At 67.5% G+C, this 14,406-nt stretch overlaps 2 protein-coding genes across 3 annotated transcripts in view; one reads left to right on the forward strand and one right to left on the reverse strand.

Moving 5' to 3' along the window:
- Nucleotides 1–9,062, forward strand: part of APC2 (adenomatosis polyposis coli 2) — a 10,838-nt gene extending 1,776 nt beyond the window's left edge. Inside the window, exons 3-11 of the mRNA XM_014955562.1 lie at nucleotides 158–250; nucleotides 361–745; nucleotides 908–1,003; nucleotides 1,141–1,280; nucleotides 1,370–1,447; nucleotides 1,541–1,657; nucleotides 1,745–1,959; nucleotides 2,413–6,792; nucleotides 6,920–9,062. Coding sequence (XP_014811048.1) covers nucleotides 158–250; nucleotides 361–745; nucleotides 908–1,003; nucleotides 1,141–1,280; nucleotides 1,370–1,447; nucleotides 1,541–1,657; nucleotides 1,745–1,959; nucleotides 2,413–6,792; nucleotides 6,920–8,018 — 6,603 coding nt within the window. The 3' untranslated portion in view covers nucleotides 8,019–9,062. The remainder of the gene's footprint in view (nucleotides 1–157; nucleotides 251–360; nucleotides 746–907; nucleotides 1,004–1,140; nucleotides 1,281–1,369; nucleotides 1,448–1,540; nucleotides 1,658–1,744; nucleotides 1,960–2,412; nucleotides 6,793–6,919) is intronic.
- Nucleotides 8,599–12,604, reverse strand: LOC106895898 (granzyme M-like). Of its 2 annotated transcripts, XM_014955564.1 has the most exons (6): nucleotides 12,389–12,604; nucleotides 12,070–12,229; nucleotides 11,815–11,959; nucleotides 11,210–11,464; nucleotides 9,834–10,049; nucleotides 8,599–8,713 (listed from the first exon to the last, which is right to left on the reverse strand). In XM_014955564.1, exons 1-6 carry the CDS (start codon nucleotides 12,447–12,449, stop codon nucleotides 8,693–8,695), a joined length of 858 nt encoding a protein of 285 aa, XP_014811050.1. In that variant the 5' UTR covers nucleotides 12,450–12,604; the 3' UTR covers nucleotides 8,599–8,692. The 2 variants fall into 2 exon arrangements, with proteins under 2 accessions (XP_014811050.1, XP_014811051.1); XM_014955565.1 differs by lacking the exon at nucleotides 8,599–8,713 and having other exon boundaries at nucleotides 9,916–10,118; nucleotides 11,071–11,464.
- Nucleotides 12,605–14,406: the final 1,802 nt, after the last annotated feature.

Raw genomic sequence — 14,406 nt, forward strand, 5'->3', positions numbered from 1 at the left:
ATTCTGTCTTAAAATACAACCCTGGCATTGACGAAAGCAACAATTGCAACAACTGGGAAAAGCTGCTGAATTTAATGGCACCAGTGGGTTCTTGGAAAGTGGGGAGGGGGCGAGGGTGGCACGTTGCAACCCCCCCCACTCTGCCCCCTCCTTGCAGCTCTGCGGGAAGGTGCCGGGCATGGAGGGGGACGGCAGCCTGGACCCCCCGACCCACCCCGAGGAGGGGGGCAACAGCCTGGGCAGCAACAAGGTGAGGGGCAGCCGCGCCAGAGCCCGGGTGGGGTGGGCTGCGTGGTGATGGGGAGGGGGGCAACCATGTGTAACCCCGTGTCGTGTGTCCCCCCGCCCCCACACACACAGGTGGAGGTGGTCTTCTGGCTCCTGTCCATGCTGGCCACGCGGGACAAGGACGACATGTCGCGCACGCTGCTGGCCATGTCCAGCTCGCAGGAGAGCTGCCTGGCCATGCGCAAGTCGGGCTGCCTGCCCCTGCTCATCCAGATCCTCCACGACTCGGACGGGGAGCCGGGCCCCCCCGAGAGCCCCACCGGCGCCAAGGACGCCCGCATGCGTGCCAACGCCGCCCTCCACAACATCGTCTTCTCCCAGCCCGACGAGGGCCAGGCCAAGAAGGAGATGCGGGTGCTGCACGTGCTGGAGCAGATCCGCTCCTACTCGGAGACCTGCTGGGACTGGCTGCAGATGCAGAGCAGGGACGGGGGCAGAGGCCCCGAGGGCAGCGCGGGTACGAGGTTGTGGGGTGCCATTGTGTGTGCACACACATGTGTGGTGGTGCACTGGGGCTGGGGGCATCCGTGTGTGCCGGAGGTGGTGGGCAATGGGGGTGGCTGTTGGTGCCAGACCCCATGGCTGACCCACCACCCCTCTCTCCACCTTCTCCCCACAGCCCCGGTGCCCATCGAGCCCCAGATCTGCCAGGCCACCTGCGCCATCATGAAGCTCTCCTTCGACGAGGAGTATCGTCGGGCCATGAACGAGCTGGGTGAGCGAGGGGGGGGCACGGGGAGGGGGCTCCCTCCATCCCTGCCCACCCTCCTCCCTGGGGCAACGGCAGCAGCACTGGGGAAGGAGGGACTGGGGGGCTCCTTTACTCATGTCACCCCCCATCCCGTCCCGCAGGAGGGCTGCAGGCGGTGGCCGAGCTGCTCCAGGTGGACTATGAGATGCACAAGATGACGAACGACCCCCTGAACCTGGCCCTGCGGCGCTACGCGGGGATGGCCCTCACCAACCTCACCTTCGGCGACGTGGTCAACAAGGTCAGGGTGGTGGGGGGGCTGCAGGGTGGGGAGAGGGGACGAGGAGGGTGGCCATGGCATTGCCTTCACCATCCTCATCCTCCCCACAGGCGACGCTGTGCTCCCGCCGGGGCTGCATGGAGGCCATGGTGGCTCAGCTGGGCTCCGACAGCGAGGAGCTCCACCAGGTGGGTACCACCGGAGCGTGGGGGGCTCCCCAGGGGAGGTAGGGGGGGGACACGACGGTTCCCACGCCCACCCACCCCGCTCTGCCCTCCCAGGTGGTCTCCAGCATCCTGAGGAACCTCTCCTGGAGGGCTGACATCAACAGCAAGAAGGTGCTGCGGGAGGTGGGCAGCGTGACGGGGCTGATGCGGTGCGCGCTGCACGCCGGCAAGGTGAGCACCGGGGCGGGTGGGAACGGGCACTGGGGGTGTCCAGGTGGGCTGGGGGGTAACGGGGGTCTGTGCGTGTCCCCGGGACAGGAATCCACGCTGAAGAGCGTCCTGAGCGCGCTGTGGAACCTGTCGGCGCACAGCACGGAGAACAAAGCGGCCATCTGCGGGGTGGAGGGAGCCCTGGGCTTCCTGGTGAGCACCCTCACCTACAAGTGCCAGAGCAACTCGCTGGCCATCATCGAGAGCGGCGGCGGCATCCTCAGGAACGTCTCCAGCCTGGTCGCCACGCGGGAGGACTACAGGTGAGGTGGTCCTGGGGTGGGCTCGGTGCTGGGGAAGGGGGTCAGGGACCATTTTTTAGTCTGGAGAATAGAAGGCTGAGGGGGGATCTGATCAACGCCTATAAGTACATCAAGGGGGGTTGTCGGGAGGATGGGGCCAGGCTTTTTTCAGTGGTGCCCAGGGACAGGACAAGAGGGAATGGGCACAAACTTGAACAGAAGAAGTTTCACCTCAACATGAGGAGGAACTTCTTCACTGTGAGGGTGGCAGAGCCCTGGCAGAGGCTGCCCAGGGAGGTGGTGGAGTCTCCTTCTCTGGAGACATTCAAACCCACCTGGACAAGTTCCTGTGGGACCTGCTCTGGGTGGACCTGCTCTGGCAGGGGGTTGGAGGAGATGATCTCCAGAGGTCCCTTTCAACCCCATATCATTGTGTGACCATGCTGAGGGCTGGGTGTCCCCCCTGTCCTACAGGCAAGTGCTCCGGGACCACAACTGCCTGCAGACGCTGCTGCAGCACCTGCGCTCGCACAGCCTCACCATCGTCAGCAACGCCTGCGGCACCCTCTGGAACCTCTCCGCCCGCAGCCCCCGCGACCAGGAGCTGCTGTGGGACCTGGGGGCGGTCAGCATGCTGCGCAACCTCATCCACTCCAAGCACAAGATGATCGCCATGGGCAGCGCGGCCGCCCTCCGCAACCTCCTCACCAACCGGCCCCCCAAGTACAAGGACACGGCCGTGGTCTCGCCGGGCTCCTGCATGCCCTCCCTCTACATGCGCAAGCAGAAGGCGCTGGAGGCCGAGCTGGACGCCAAGCACTTGGCCGAGACCTTCGACACCATGGAGAAGCAGAGCCTGAAGAGCCAGAGCGCCAAGAAGCCGACGCGGCACATGGAGAGCCTGGTGAAGGACTACGCCTCCGACTCCGGCTGCTTCGACGATGACGAGGTGCCCAACATTTCCACCGGCGTGGAGACGGCCAGCGCCTCCGTCCTCTCCATGTTCCTCAACTCCTCCTTCCTCCAGGGACAGGCGCTGCCCCGGGCGCTGGCACAGCGGCGATGCCCGGAGCCGGAGAAGGACGGCAGCGGCAAACCGGCCGAGCCCAAGAAGCCCCCGCTGCCGGAGGATGACGTCTCACTGGCTGCCGAGAAGTTGGCCAACAAGATCTCCAGCACGGTGGCCAAGATCGACAAGCTGGTGGAGGACATCTCCACCATGCACACCTCTTCAGATGACAGCTTCAGCCTCAGCTCGGAGGACCACTGCCTGGACTGGCAGTACGGCCCCGAGGAGGTCCACGAGGCTCGTGCCCAGTCCTGCTCGCCCTGTCGCCTCTCGGATGCCGGTGGCTTCCCCAAGAGGGAGAGCCTGAGCCGGGCCCACACGCTGCTGAGGCTGAAGACCGCCTACACCAGCCTGTCCAACGACAGCCTCAACAGCGGCAGCACCAGCGACGGCTACTGCACCAAGGAGCACATGAAGCCCTGCACCAGGGCCACCTTCCTCGACTACCGGGACGAGCTGCAGCGGTACCAGAAGCGGCCGAGCCGGCTCGACCTCAAGAACATCCTGGGGGTCAAACCAGAGCGGGTCGAGCACCCCCTGCTCAAGGGCAGAGATCCAGCTGAGCCAGACAAGCCGGAGCAACGAGATCTGCCCGAACGGGCCAAGAAGACGGTGACTTTCCCCAGCCCCAAGGCGCTGGAGAAGGAGACCGAGTGGAAGAAGGAGACGGGCAGCAAGGTCTCTCCTGACCCCCAGGTCCGCACCATCAAGCTCTCCCCGTCCTACCAGCATGTCCCCCTGCTCGAAAGCCTGGCCAAGAGCAGCGCGGCCACCGGCACCGGCCACCACCCCTCGCTTCTGGGCAGAAAACAAGCCTGGCTGCCCCCCACGCTGCTGCAGACAGCTGAGACCCTCAGCAAGATCCCGGAGAAGTTGCCTGCCCACCCCCCGGCCACGGCCGAGCAGGAGTCGGTGCAGAAGTACTCGGTGGAGGACACCCCCATCTGCTTCTCCCGGTGCAGCTCCCTCTCCTCCCTCTCCTCCGCCGACAATGTGCTGGACGGGCAGAGCCACAGCGAGAACGACCTGGACAGTGACTCCTCCCTGGAGATCCTGGAGATGGAGGAAGGGGACGGGGAAGGTGAGGAGGGGAGTCAGGAGAAGGAGAAGGCGGCGGATCCGGGTCTGGCCACCCCGGTGGGGATCTCCCAGCCCATCACCATCCCCTTCCCGAAGCGCGACAAGGTCTTCCTGCGGGAGACATCACCATCGCGCCAGGAGGACCTCACGCCCTCGAGCTCCTCGGAGAACTACATCCAGGAGACGCCCCTGGTGATGAGCCGCTGCAGCTCCGTCAGCTCCCTGGGCAGCTTCGAGAGCCCCTCCATCGCCAGCTCCATCCAGAGCGACCCGTGCAGCGAGATGATCAGCGGCACCATCAGTCCCAGCGAGTTGCCCGACAGCCCCGGGCAGACCATGCCCCCCAGCCGCAGCAAGACACCCCTCTTCGAGCTGGGCTGCCAACCGGAGAAGGAGACCAGCCAGTTCAACATCCAGTGGGAGAACAACGTCAAGAAGTTCATGGAGATCACCGACTTCAAGGAGCGCTTCCAGCTGCCCCAGGACCTGGACTCCATGGTCTACTTCACGGTGGAGAAACCCAACGAGAACTTCTCCTGCGCCTCCAGCCTGAGCGCCCTGCCCCTCCACGAGCACTACGTCCAGAAGGACGTGGAGCTCAAGCTGATGCCCACCTTCCCAGAGAAGAACAGCCTGAACTTCGTGGCTCATGAGAAGCGGGAGGAGCGGCGGGAGGAGCGGCACCTGGAGGGCCGGCGACGGGCCGAGCGCCCTGAGCCCCCCTCCGACGATGACATCGAGATCCTGAAGGAGTGCATCAGCTCGGCCATGCCCTCCCGCTTCCGCAAGGTGAAGACCTCCCTCCTCTCCGGCCAGGTCCTGCACCCCCAGACAAAGAAGCCGGTCCACGTCCCCGTCTACATGCTGGTGCCAGCCCACGCGCACCCCGGCGTCCCCAAGCACCTGCGTGCCACCACCCGCGACCTCTTCAAGGACGATGACTCCTTCACCGACTCGGCCGACGGGACCCCCGTCAACTTCTCCAGCGCCGCCTCCCTGAGCGACGAGACCCTGCGCTACCCGGCGGGCGAGGAGGCTGAGCACCCCCGCGGCCCGGGGCGGTCACGGGGGGTCCTGCCTGATGGCCACCGCGAGGTGGGCAACGCCGGCACCATCCCGGCCAGGAGAGCCGCCTCCGGCAGCTCGGCGCCCGCCCGGTTGAGCTCAGCCTGCAAAGGGAAACCCGGCTCGAGCCGCGGCCAAGGCGGGGAGGGAAAGAGGGGCCAGATCCCCCCGAAGAGTGGCCCCAGCCTGGAGCTGGAGGTGGGGAGGAGCAGCGGTCCCCCCGGGAGGAAGGATGCCCCCCAGGAGGACGGGGTGGCCTTCCAGTCGCTGTGCCACACCACGCCGACCGAGGAAGCCGTTTATTGCTTCTACGAGCAGGACTCGGATGAGCTGCCCGAGGCGGGCAGGGGGGTGTCCGGCGGGAGACCCCAACCCGGCCGGGCACCCAGGAGGGAGCGCTGGGGCGGCTCCCTCCCCCGGAGCGATCCTGAGCCCGGTCCCCGAGCGGCAAAACCACAGAACAACCTCATCACCGACGAGACGCCGCCGTGTTACTCCCTCAGCTCCTCCATGAGCTCCCTGAGCGACGCCAACCTCTCCGACGGCGAGGAGCGGGGCCAGCCCTGCGGCAAAGCCCCCCGCCCGCAGTCTGCCACGGCGGCGCTGGGGCAGGCACAGGGGGGCTCCCCCAGCTCCCCCAGCCTCAACTCGGAGGACGACCTGCTGCAGAAGTGCATCGGCTCGGCCATGCCCAAGCGCCGGCGGCCCTCGGCTCGCCGGAGGACGGCGGAGCGCAAGCAGAAGCCACCGGCCACCGTGGGGAGGGAGCAGAAGGCGGAGGTGAGACATCACCCTGCCGAGGACGCCGGCTCCGACCGGGGCTCTGACCTGGACAGCGTGGAGTGGCAAGCCATCCAGGAGGGTGCCAACTCCATCGTCACCTGGCTGCACCAGGCGGCCGCCTCCCTCTCCCGGGAGCCTTCCTCCGAGTCCGACTCCATCCTCTCCTTCGTATCGGGGCTCTCGGTGGGGTCCACCCTCCAGCTCTCCCTGGGCAGGCAGGAGAAGAAGCAGCGGGCCGGCAGCGTGGCGGGCAGGGATGCGGCCAGAAGGGAGCACAGCAAGGGACGCCCCGAGAGGAAGGACACCCCGGGTGCCCGTCCCGCCGGCCGCGGAAATGCCAGGGCGGAGCGGAGCCCGGCGCCCACCAAACCGGTGCCCAACCTGCCCGTGGTCTTCCGCGGCCGGACTGTCATCTACATGCCCAGCATGGCCAAGGATGCCCCCAGCCCGCGGGCCACCCCCAAGAAGAGCCCGGTGACGAAGCCAGAGGCTCCACCAGCCAAGAACCTCTCCCTCAGCCAGCAGCGCTCGCGGAGCCTCCACCGCTTGGGCAAAGCCCCCGAAACTGGGGACATGACGCTGCCCAAGAGGAGCACGACGCCGCCCGCCCGCATCGGCAAGGGACCCCCCTCCTCGGGCTCCTCCCGCACCTCCACCCCCTCCCAGCACGCACCCAAGAAGCTGCTGTCCCCCTCCCAGCTCAACAAGCAGGGTCCCCCGGCCACCGGCAAGGCGGGTGGCTCCCCCTCCCCACCGGGACCCCCAACCAGAGCCCCGGCCCCCAAATCTCCAGCCCCCAGGCAATCCAAGACGCAGAAGTCGCCTGTCCGCATCCCCTTCATGCAGAAGCCCAGCAGGAAGGTGCTGCCGGGCCGGGGGGCCATGCCGGTGCTGGAGGAGCAAGTGGATGGTGTCAAGGCTCGGGGCGGCGGGGGTGGGGGAGAAGTCGCCTGTCCGCATCCCCTTCATGCAGAAGCCCAGCAGGAAGGTGCTGCCGGGCCGGGGGGCCATGCCGGTGCTGGAGGAGCAAGTGGATGGTGTCAAGGCTCGGGGTGGCAGGGTTGGGGGCGCGGGGGGCAGCCGGCTCAACCTGGTGCGGATGTCCTCCACCCGTTCCAGCGGGAGCGACTCGGATCGCTCCGGCTTCCTGCGCCAGCTCACCTTCATCAAGGAATCCTCCAGCCTGCTGCTGCGGCACCGCGCCGAGCTCTCCCCGGCCCCGCCGCCGGCCGCCTCGCTGCCTCGCCGTGCCTCCCCGCAGCGCAGCCGTGCCACCCTCCCCGCCGTCTTCCTCTGTTCCTCCCGCTGCGACGAGCTCAAGGCGGCCAAGCCGGCCACCCCCAACCCACGGCCCCTCATCTCCAGGGCCCAGCCCGGTGGCAAAGTCTCCACCGGGGTCAAACCGCCGCGGAGGACCAGCTCGGAGAGTCCATCCCGGCTGCCGGTGAAGACCAGCATCCCTGCACCCGAGCCCTTCAAGAGGTACTCGTCCTCCCCCAACATCAGTGTGGGGAAGAGGACGGGCAGCCCTTCCTCCGTCCTCTCCGCCCGCTCCGAGGCTTCGGCGCGGCGGCGGCAGCAGCAGCAGCAGCAGACGACGGAGACGGCACCCAGCGGGCAGCCGGCGAAGCCTCCGGTGGTGATGATGAAGGGCACGTGGCGGAGGATCCGGGACGAAGACATCCCCCACATCCTCAAGAGCACCCTGCCCTCCTCCGCCCTGCCGCTGGCGGGTGACGGCGAGGAGGAGCGCCCCGGCACCCCCGGCCCCAGGAAGACCAGCGACGCCGTGGTGCAGACCGAGGACTTCTCCACCGCCAAGACCAACTCCAGCACCTCCCCCACCCTGGAGACCCGCGAGGGACCCCCTAACGCCCGCGCCGCCTGCGACGGTGAAGCCCCGGCCCCCGCCAAGACCACCCTGCCCATCTCCTTCGGCCACGAGGCGCCGGCCGGGACCTTCCCCGCCAGCCGTCACGGCTCCCCGAGCAGAGCCGCCCGCGTCACCCCCTTCAACTACGTCCCCAGCCCCATGGCGGTGACAGCGGTGGCCGACAAGGCGGTGGAGAAAATCCAGGCTTGAGCAGCTGCCCACCCATGGAGCCCCAGCCAGGGTCCTGGGACCCCCTCCCCTGCCCCACGGGAGATGGCCAGGACTGTGCTGGGGGGGACAGTGACATGGGACAGTGACATGGGACAGCTGGGGACCAGCGAGTCACCCCAACGCGCTGCCTGCCCCAGCTGGGGTCCTGCTGTACCAGAGCATCACGGTTCCCAGCGCCAAGGAACAGGCAGAGCCAGGGGGACGCACTGGGGCTGGTGTCCCAACCCAGGGTGAGCCTCGGTGGCCACCTCCTCCCACCGATGGACATCCTGGGACAAGCTGGGGGGGATGCCGTGTCCCCATGTCCCCCCCATCCCGCTCACGCGCCCGGGGCAGAGGCTGATCCAGACGCCGGGTCTCACCGCACACGTCAGCTCATCTCGGCACCGACACCGGCTCGTTTATTAACGAGGGGAAGGGAACACACAGCTGGACCAAGGCAGGGAGAGACTTCATAGGGGGAAACCTCCCCCCCATTTGTGCTGCTGGAGGCTCCTAATTAAGGCGTGCGGCTAATCACTAACGGGTAACTCGCAGCCGTGGTGCTTGCACGGGTTCAAGGTGGGTTTGGGTGGAAAAGGCGTGGAAGGGGCTCGCTGGTGGGTGGCTGGGTCCCAACGGGCTCGTCCTGGGGGGCTGCTCACAGGGTCGTGTCACGGGGCTGGGGAGCTGCCCTGGGAGGGGATGGGGTGCTGAGCTGGCACTGGGGTGCCCAACCCCTGGGGAAGGGTCTGGGGCCCCTAATTCCCACCCGCAGCCCCCCAGCCTCCCTCCCCCGGGGTGGAAGACCCCCCTCCCGGCTCGCAGCCAGGACCTCGGTGTGTCCCCACGGGCCGTGGACACGAGTCCATCCAGGAGGGGATTACGCCCACGAGCACGGGGGCTCCTGACCCCAAAGCACCGCGGACACCCCGCTCCTGCTGCCAGCTAGGCCCCCACATAGAGACTGGGGTGTGCGGGGAGGGGCTGCAGAGGGACCCCCCCCCAATCCAGGTGCTCCCCGGTTTCCCCTGGGTGCTCCCCAGCCCCATGGGCGTCTCCTGGTGCACCCGCCCTATGGGGACACCCCGCTCCTGCTGCCAGCTAGGCCCCCACATAGAGACTGGGGTGTGCGGGGAGGGGCTGCAGAGGGACCCCCCCCCAATCCAGGTGCTCCCCGGTTTCCCCTGGGTGCTCCCCAGCCCCATGGGTGTCTCCTGGTCCTCCCACCCTATGGCTCATTGCCTGCTTTGGATGGGGTGACCTGTGAGCCCCCCATGGGGGGGACAGGATGGGCTATGGGGACACATGCAGGGGACACAGGGGTACACCCAGGGGGCTGTGGGGACATAGCGAGGGGCTCTGGGGAGTCACAATGGGGCTGTGGGGACACGCAGTGGGGCCGTGGGGGTACAGATGGAGTCCAGGGAGACACCAGGGCTGTGGGGACACTCGGGGGGACGTGCCCACTGGGGACCTCGGCTCCGGCAGCGGCTGGGGGGGCTGCAGCCAGCGGGACCTGGGACGAGGGATGATGGAAAAGGGGGCAAAGTCCCCGGGGGCAACGCGTGTCCCCGCTCCCGAGTGTCGCAACCCAGCGTAGGACGTGCCAGGAGGACCAGCATCTCCCCACAGGCTCGGCCCCGGGTTCAAGCCCCACCAGCCAGCCCCTCTCTCGCCCGTCTCTGCCCCACACGCACCCACCGGCTTCAGCCCCCGGGTCCCGCCGAGCCCCGCTCCCCCCATCGCTGTATGTATGTACTAAGGATGTTATTTTACCGAGACTCTGGACAGTATTAAGAATTAAAAGCCAACCTGTGTAAATAGGAGGGGGTGGTCTCTCTGTCCCGCCCCCCCGGGCCGGGGGGAGCCGCAGCCCCCCCGCAGCGTTTTCTGGATCCATTTCTTGTGTTTCACGGCCGAGGTGGCCACCGGAGGCTTGAGCGGGTCGGTGGGGTTCTGGCCACTGAAGGAGAGGACGCCGGCCAGCGCCGCCCGCTTCCCGCACACCAAAGGGCCCCCGGAGTCACCCTGGGTGGGGGGTGACAGTGGGGAACGGGGTCCAGGGACCCCCCGCCATGGCTGAGGGGGGCATCTCACCTCTCTGCTCGGGGTGAGCATCCTCCCCGCTGCCCCCCGTGCCCAGGAATGGTCGCTCACGGGGGGCAGAGCTTTCTGTCCGGCTGCTCCCGGTCCAAATCCCTTGGATTTCTCCCCCCTCCCTCCCAAAACTCCTCACCTTGGAGGGTGCCGACCCCCCCCGGCGTCCCTGGAAGCAGATCATGGTGGGGGCGATCTCCCCGTTCCAGAAGCGGCTGTTGTTGCACATCCGTGGGTCCAGCACCTCCACCTCCAGCTCCTGCAGCCTCGGGGAGACCTTCCTGTCCCTGAGGACCCCCCACCCCGCCAGGCTGCAGGTGGCCCCCACCGCCGGCTCCCGCCCCATCAGCTTGATGGTCCGCCGTGTCCTGCTCTGCTTCACCGTCCCCTCCAGCTGCAGGTGGGGAGGGGGGAGACAGCGTCAGACCCCCCCACAGCCCCGAGGGAGGGGCAGGAAGAGAGCACCCCCCCATGGCAGGGGGTGGGTGGGGAGAGGGGGCAGAGCTGAGCGGCGGGGAGATGTCACCGAGGTGTGAAAGGGGAGATGTCACCAAGGTGTGAAAGCGCTCGGAGGCGAGAAGAGGAAATGTCACCCAGCCCCTGGCTCGGAGCACGGCTGCACCGGCGCGGTGTGAACCCCCCCATCAACACCCCCCCCCCCCACACCTCCTTCCTGGCACCACCAACGCTCCTCCAGCCCCACAGACCAGCCCTTCCCTTCCCCACATCCAGCCCAAGCCCCACCTGGAGCAGGAGAAGGTCATTTTCCAGCGTCTGCTCGTTGTACCCAGGGTGGGGACAGGCTGCCCGGATGGAGAACCTCTGCGTGTGTCCCCCGTGATCCTGCAGGCTGTGCAGCCCCACCACCGCTGTCACCGTGTCCCTCTTCCTGCCCCACAGCAGGAGCTGGTGTCAGTGGGAGCGTGGTGATGGCCACCAGGGGGCATCTCACCTCTCTGCTCGGGGTGAGCATCCTCCCCGCTGCCCCCCGTGCCCAGGAATGGTCGCTCACGGGGGGCAGAGCTTTCTGTCCGGCTGCTCCCGGTCCAAATCCCTTGGATTTCTCCCCCCTCCCTCCCAAAACTCCTCACCTTGGAGGGTGCCGACCCCCCCCGGCGTCCCTGGAAGCAGATCATGGTGGGGGCGATCTCCCCGTTCCAGAAGCGGCTGTTGTTGCACATCCGTGGGTCCAGCACCTCCACCTCCAGCTCCTGCAGCCTCGGGGAGACCTTCCTGTCCCTGAGGACCCCCCACCCCGCCAGGCTGCAGGTGGCCCCCACCGCCGGCTCCCGCCCCATCAGCTTGATGGTCCGCCGTGTCCTGCTCTGCTTCACCGTCCCCTCCAGCTGCAGGTGGGGAGGGGGGAGACAGCGTCAGACCCCCCCACAGCCCCGAGGGAGGGGCAGGAAGGGAGCACCCCCCCATGGCAGGGGGTGGGTGGGGAGAGGGGGCAGAGCTGAGCGGCGGGGAGATGTCACCGAGGTGTGAAAGGGGAGATGTCACCAAGGTGTGAAAGCGCTCGGAGGCGAGAAGAGGAAATGTCACCCAGCCCCTGGCTCGGAGCACGGCTGCACCGGCGCGGTGTGAACCCCCCCATCAACACCCCCCCCCCCCACACCTCCTTCCTGGCACCACCAACGCTCCTCCAGCCCCACAGACCAGCCCTTCCCTTCCCCACATCCAGCCCAAGCCCCACCTGGAGCAGGAGAAGGTCATTTTCCAGCGTCTGCTGGTCGTACCCAGGGTGGGGACAGGCTGCCCGGATGGAGAACCTCTGCGTGTGTCCCCCGTGATCCTGCAGGCTGTGCAGCCCCACCACCGCTGTCACCGTGTCCCTCTTCCTGCCCCACAGCAGGAGCTGGTGTCAGTGGGAGCGTGGTGATGGCCACCAGGAACCCCACCGAGCCCCCCAGTCCCCACACTGGGCAGGATGGGGCCGCTCTGGACTCACCCCTGAGGGACGCAGTGGGCGGCCGTCAGCACCCAGCGCTTGTGCAGCAGGGCCCCCCCGCAGAACCCATTCCCCTTCAGCTGGATGGACACCATGTAGGGCCTGGAGTGGGGTTTGGCCTCGTGCCCCCCGATAATCGATGGCTGGAGCCAGCTCCTCGCTGCCAGGGAGAGGAGAGACCGTCCCCGTCCCGCGAGAGAGGTCACTGGGGGGTCCCCAGCCACCCCCCTCCTGTCCCCCCAGTGCATCCAGCCACCCCATCCCTACAACCCGGCTGCCACCCCCCCCCCCCCCCCGCACTGGCCACCCTGACGCTCACCCGGCCCAGCCAAAGGCAGGGTCAGCAGCAGCAGCAGCCCCAGGCGGCCCCTCGTCCCCATCCCTCGCCGGGTGGCAGCCCCCTCCGTGTCCCTCTGCGGCGGTGACACGGCGCTGCCTGCGCCCCACGCCGAGCCCGTGCAGCGGCAGAGATCCCACCTGACGTGTGACAGCGGTGCTGGGGCACAGACCCTCGCTGCGGGGAGGGGGGCAGGAAGGGGAAGAAGCACCCGCGGGGCAGAACAAACACCCTGGGGGGCTGTAAAGGGGGTGTAAAACCACCCACAGCGACAGCACGGCTCCCGGGGGTTTGACTTCGCCCTCACCTCCCGCTCGGCAAGTGACACAAAGTGGCATCTTCAGTTCTTCCCAGAAGAAGGGGTTTTTAATGAGATTTGTGATGATCCCCAGCACCGGGGTGACCCGTTCCCATCACCTTTATTAGCAGGACGGGACAACTCCGCGCCGGCCACCACGGCTGGGGGGCCACTGGCCCCCAAACAGGTGGAAAACCGGCCCATGGCCCCCAAAACAGACGGCAAAACCGGCCTTCAACCCCCAAAAGCAGCAGCAAAACCAGCCCCCGACTCCCAAAAGAGGCAGCAGAACCAGCCCCCGGCCCCCAAAGAAGCTGAAAAAGCAGCCCCCGGCTCCCAAAGAAGCCGAAAAACCAGCCCCCAGTCCCCAGACAGGCCAAAAAAACAGTCCCTGGCCCCCCAGGGTCCCTCCAGGTGGAAAACCGGCCCATGGCCCCCAAAACAGACGGCAAAACCGGCCTTCAACCCCCAAAAGCAGCAGCAAAACCAGCCCCCGACTCCCAAAAGAGGCAGCAGAACCAGCCCCCGGCCCCCAAAGAAGCTGAAAAAGCAGCCCCCGGCTCCCAAAGAAGCCGAAAAACCAGCCCCCAGTCCCCAGACAGGCCAAGAAAGAGACAGCAAAACCAGCCCCTGGCCCTCAAAAAAAGGTGGCAAAACCAGCCCCCGGCCCCCAAAGAAGCTGAAAAACCATCCACCAGTCCCCAAACAGGCCAAAAAACCAGCCCCTGGCCCCCAATCCCTCAGCTCTTGTCTTTGGGGGCCGAGGAAGGCCTGGCTCTGCTGGCAGCCGAGCGGGGAGCCCTCAGGCTTCTCATCAGCCTGTCGAAGAAGAACTCGGTCTGGTACTCCAGCTCGATGAGGTGCTGCAGGAAGGGAGGCACCTGGGCTTTCTTCACACCCACGTAGACGGGGATCATCTTGGTGCCCTGGCTGTGGATGGTGTGACCCAGGTTCCACTGGGACACGCGCTGGCACCAGGGGTCGTCCAGGGCCTTGGCGGAGAGGAGGAGGATGGCCACCCGGCTGGCCTCGATGACCTCCGCGGCACTCTGGATGACGTGCACCCCGGCCACTTGGTCCTGGTGCTCGGCATAGCCCCGAAACCCCTCTTTCTTCAAGCGCTCCGAGATGCGGGAGGCGATGGGGTCGTCCTCGGGGCAGTACCAGATGGAGAAGTCGTAGGTGAAGCCGCGGCGGGCGGGCGCAGACGACATGCCACCCACGGGGGGGACAAGGACACCCAGTTCTCCGGGGAGTGAGCCCTTCCGCCCGCACCACCAGGAAGCTGTCGCTGCACCCGGAGGGCCCCTCCCCGGGGAAAGGTCGGGGTGCCCAGGTAGCTCCGGCACGTCTGGGGAGTTGCCAGCAAACCGTGGCCGTGCCGGCTCCCCAACAGGAATCAAAACCAAGGGGTTCTACCCTTTTGGGCGAGCCAAACCGCAACCGCGGTAGTCCAGGGGAGAGGAGACCCGTGTGCCGCCGCCACCGCCAGCCTCAGCAGGCTTTCTGCCTCATTTCCGCGATGCCGCGCTCCAGCGCCGCTCCCGCCTCCCGCAGCTCCTCCCGCCGCCGCCGCAGCCGCTCCCGGGAGCCCTGCAGCCGCTGGTTCATCTCCACGTAGGAGCGGCTCTGCCGGTACAGCCGCTCCCGCTCCTCGGCGGCCGCCTCCTGCCCGCTGGAGCCGGGGGGGCCTGGGGGGGGG

Source organism: Calidris pugnax, unplaced genomic scaffold (genome assembly GCF_001431845.1).
Source record: "Calidris pugnax isolate Ruff unplaced genomic scaffold, ASM143184v1 scaffold285, whole genome shotgun sequence".
Taxonomy (NCBI): domain Eukaryota; kingdom Metazoa; phylum Chordata; class Aves; order Charadriiformes; family Scolopacidae; genus Calidris; species Calidris pugnax.

What these genes read in the sequence shown, in the direction of transcription:
- LOC106895898 (XM_014955564.1), bottom strand. Translation starts at nt 12,449, where the DNA reads ATGGGGACGAGGGGCCGCCTGGGGCTGCTGCTGCTGCTGACCCTGCCT. An exon ending in ATGACCTTCTCCTGCTCCAG is followed by an intron (nt 11,465 to 11,814) that starts GTGGGGCTTGGG and finishes CCCCACCTGCAG; the next exon opens with CTGGAGGGGACGGTGAAGCA. An exon ending in ACCCCCTCCTATTTACACAG is followed by an intron (nt 8,714 to 9,833) that starts GTTGGCTTTTAA and finishes ATCCCCTCCCAG; the next exon opens with GGCAGCTCCCCAGCCCCGTG.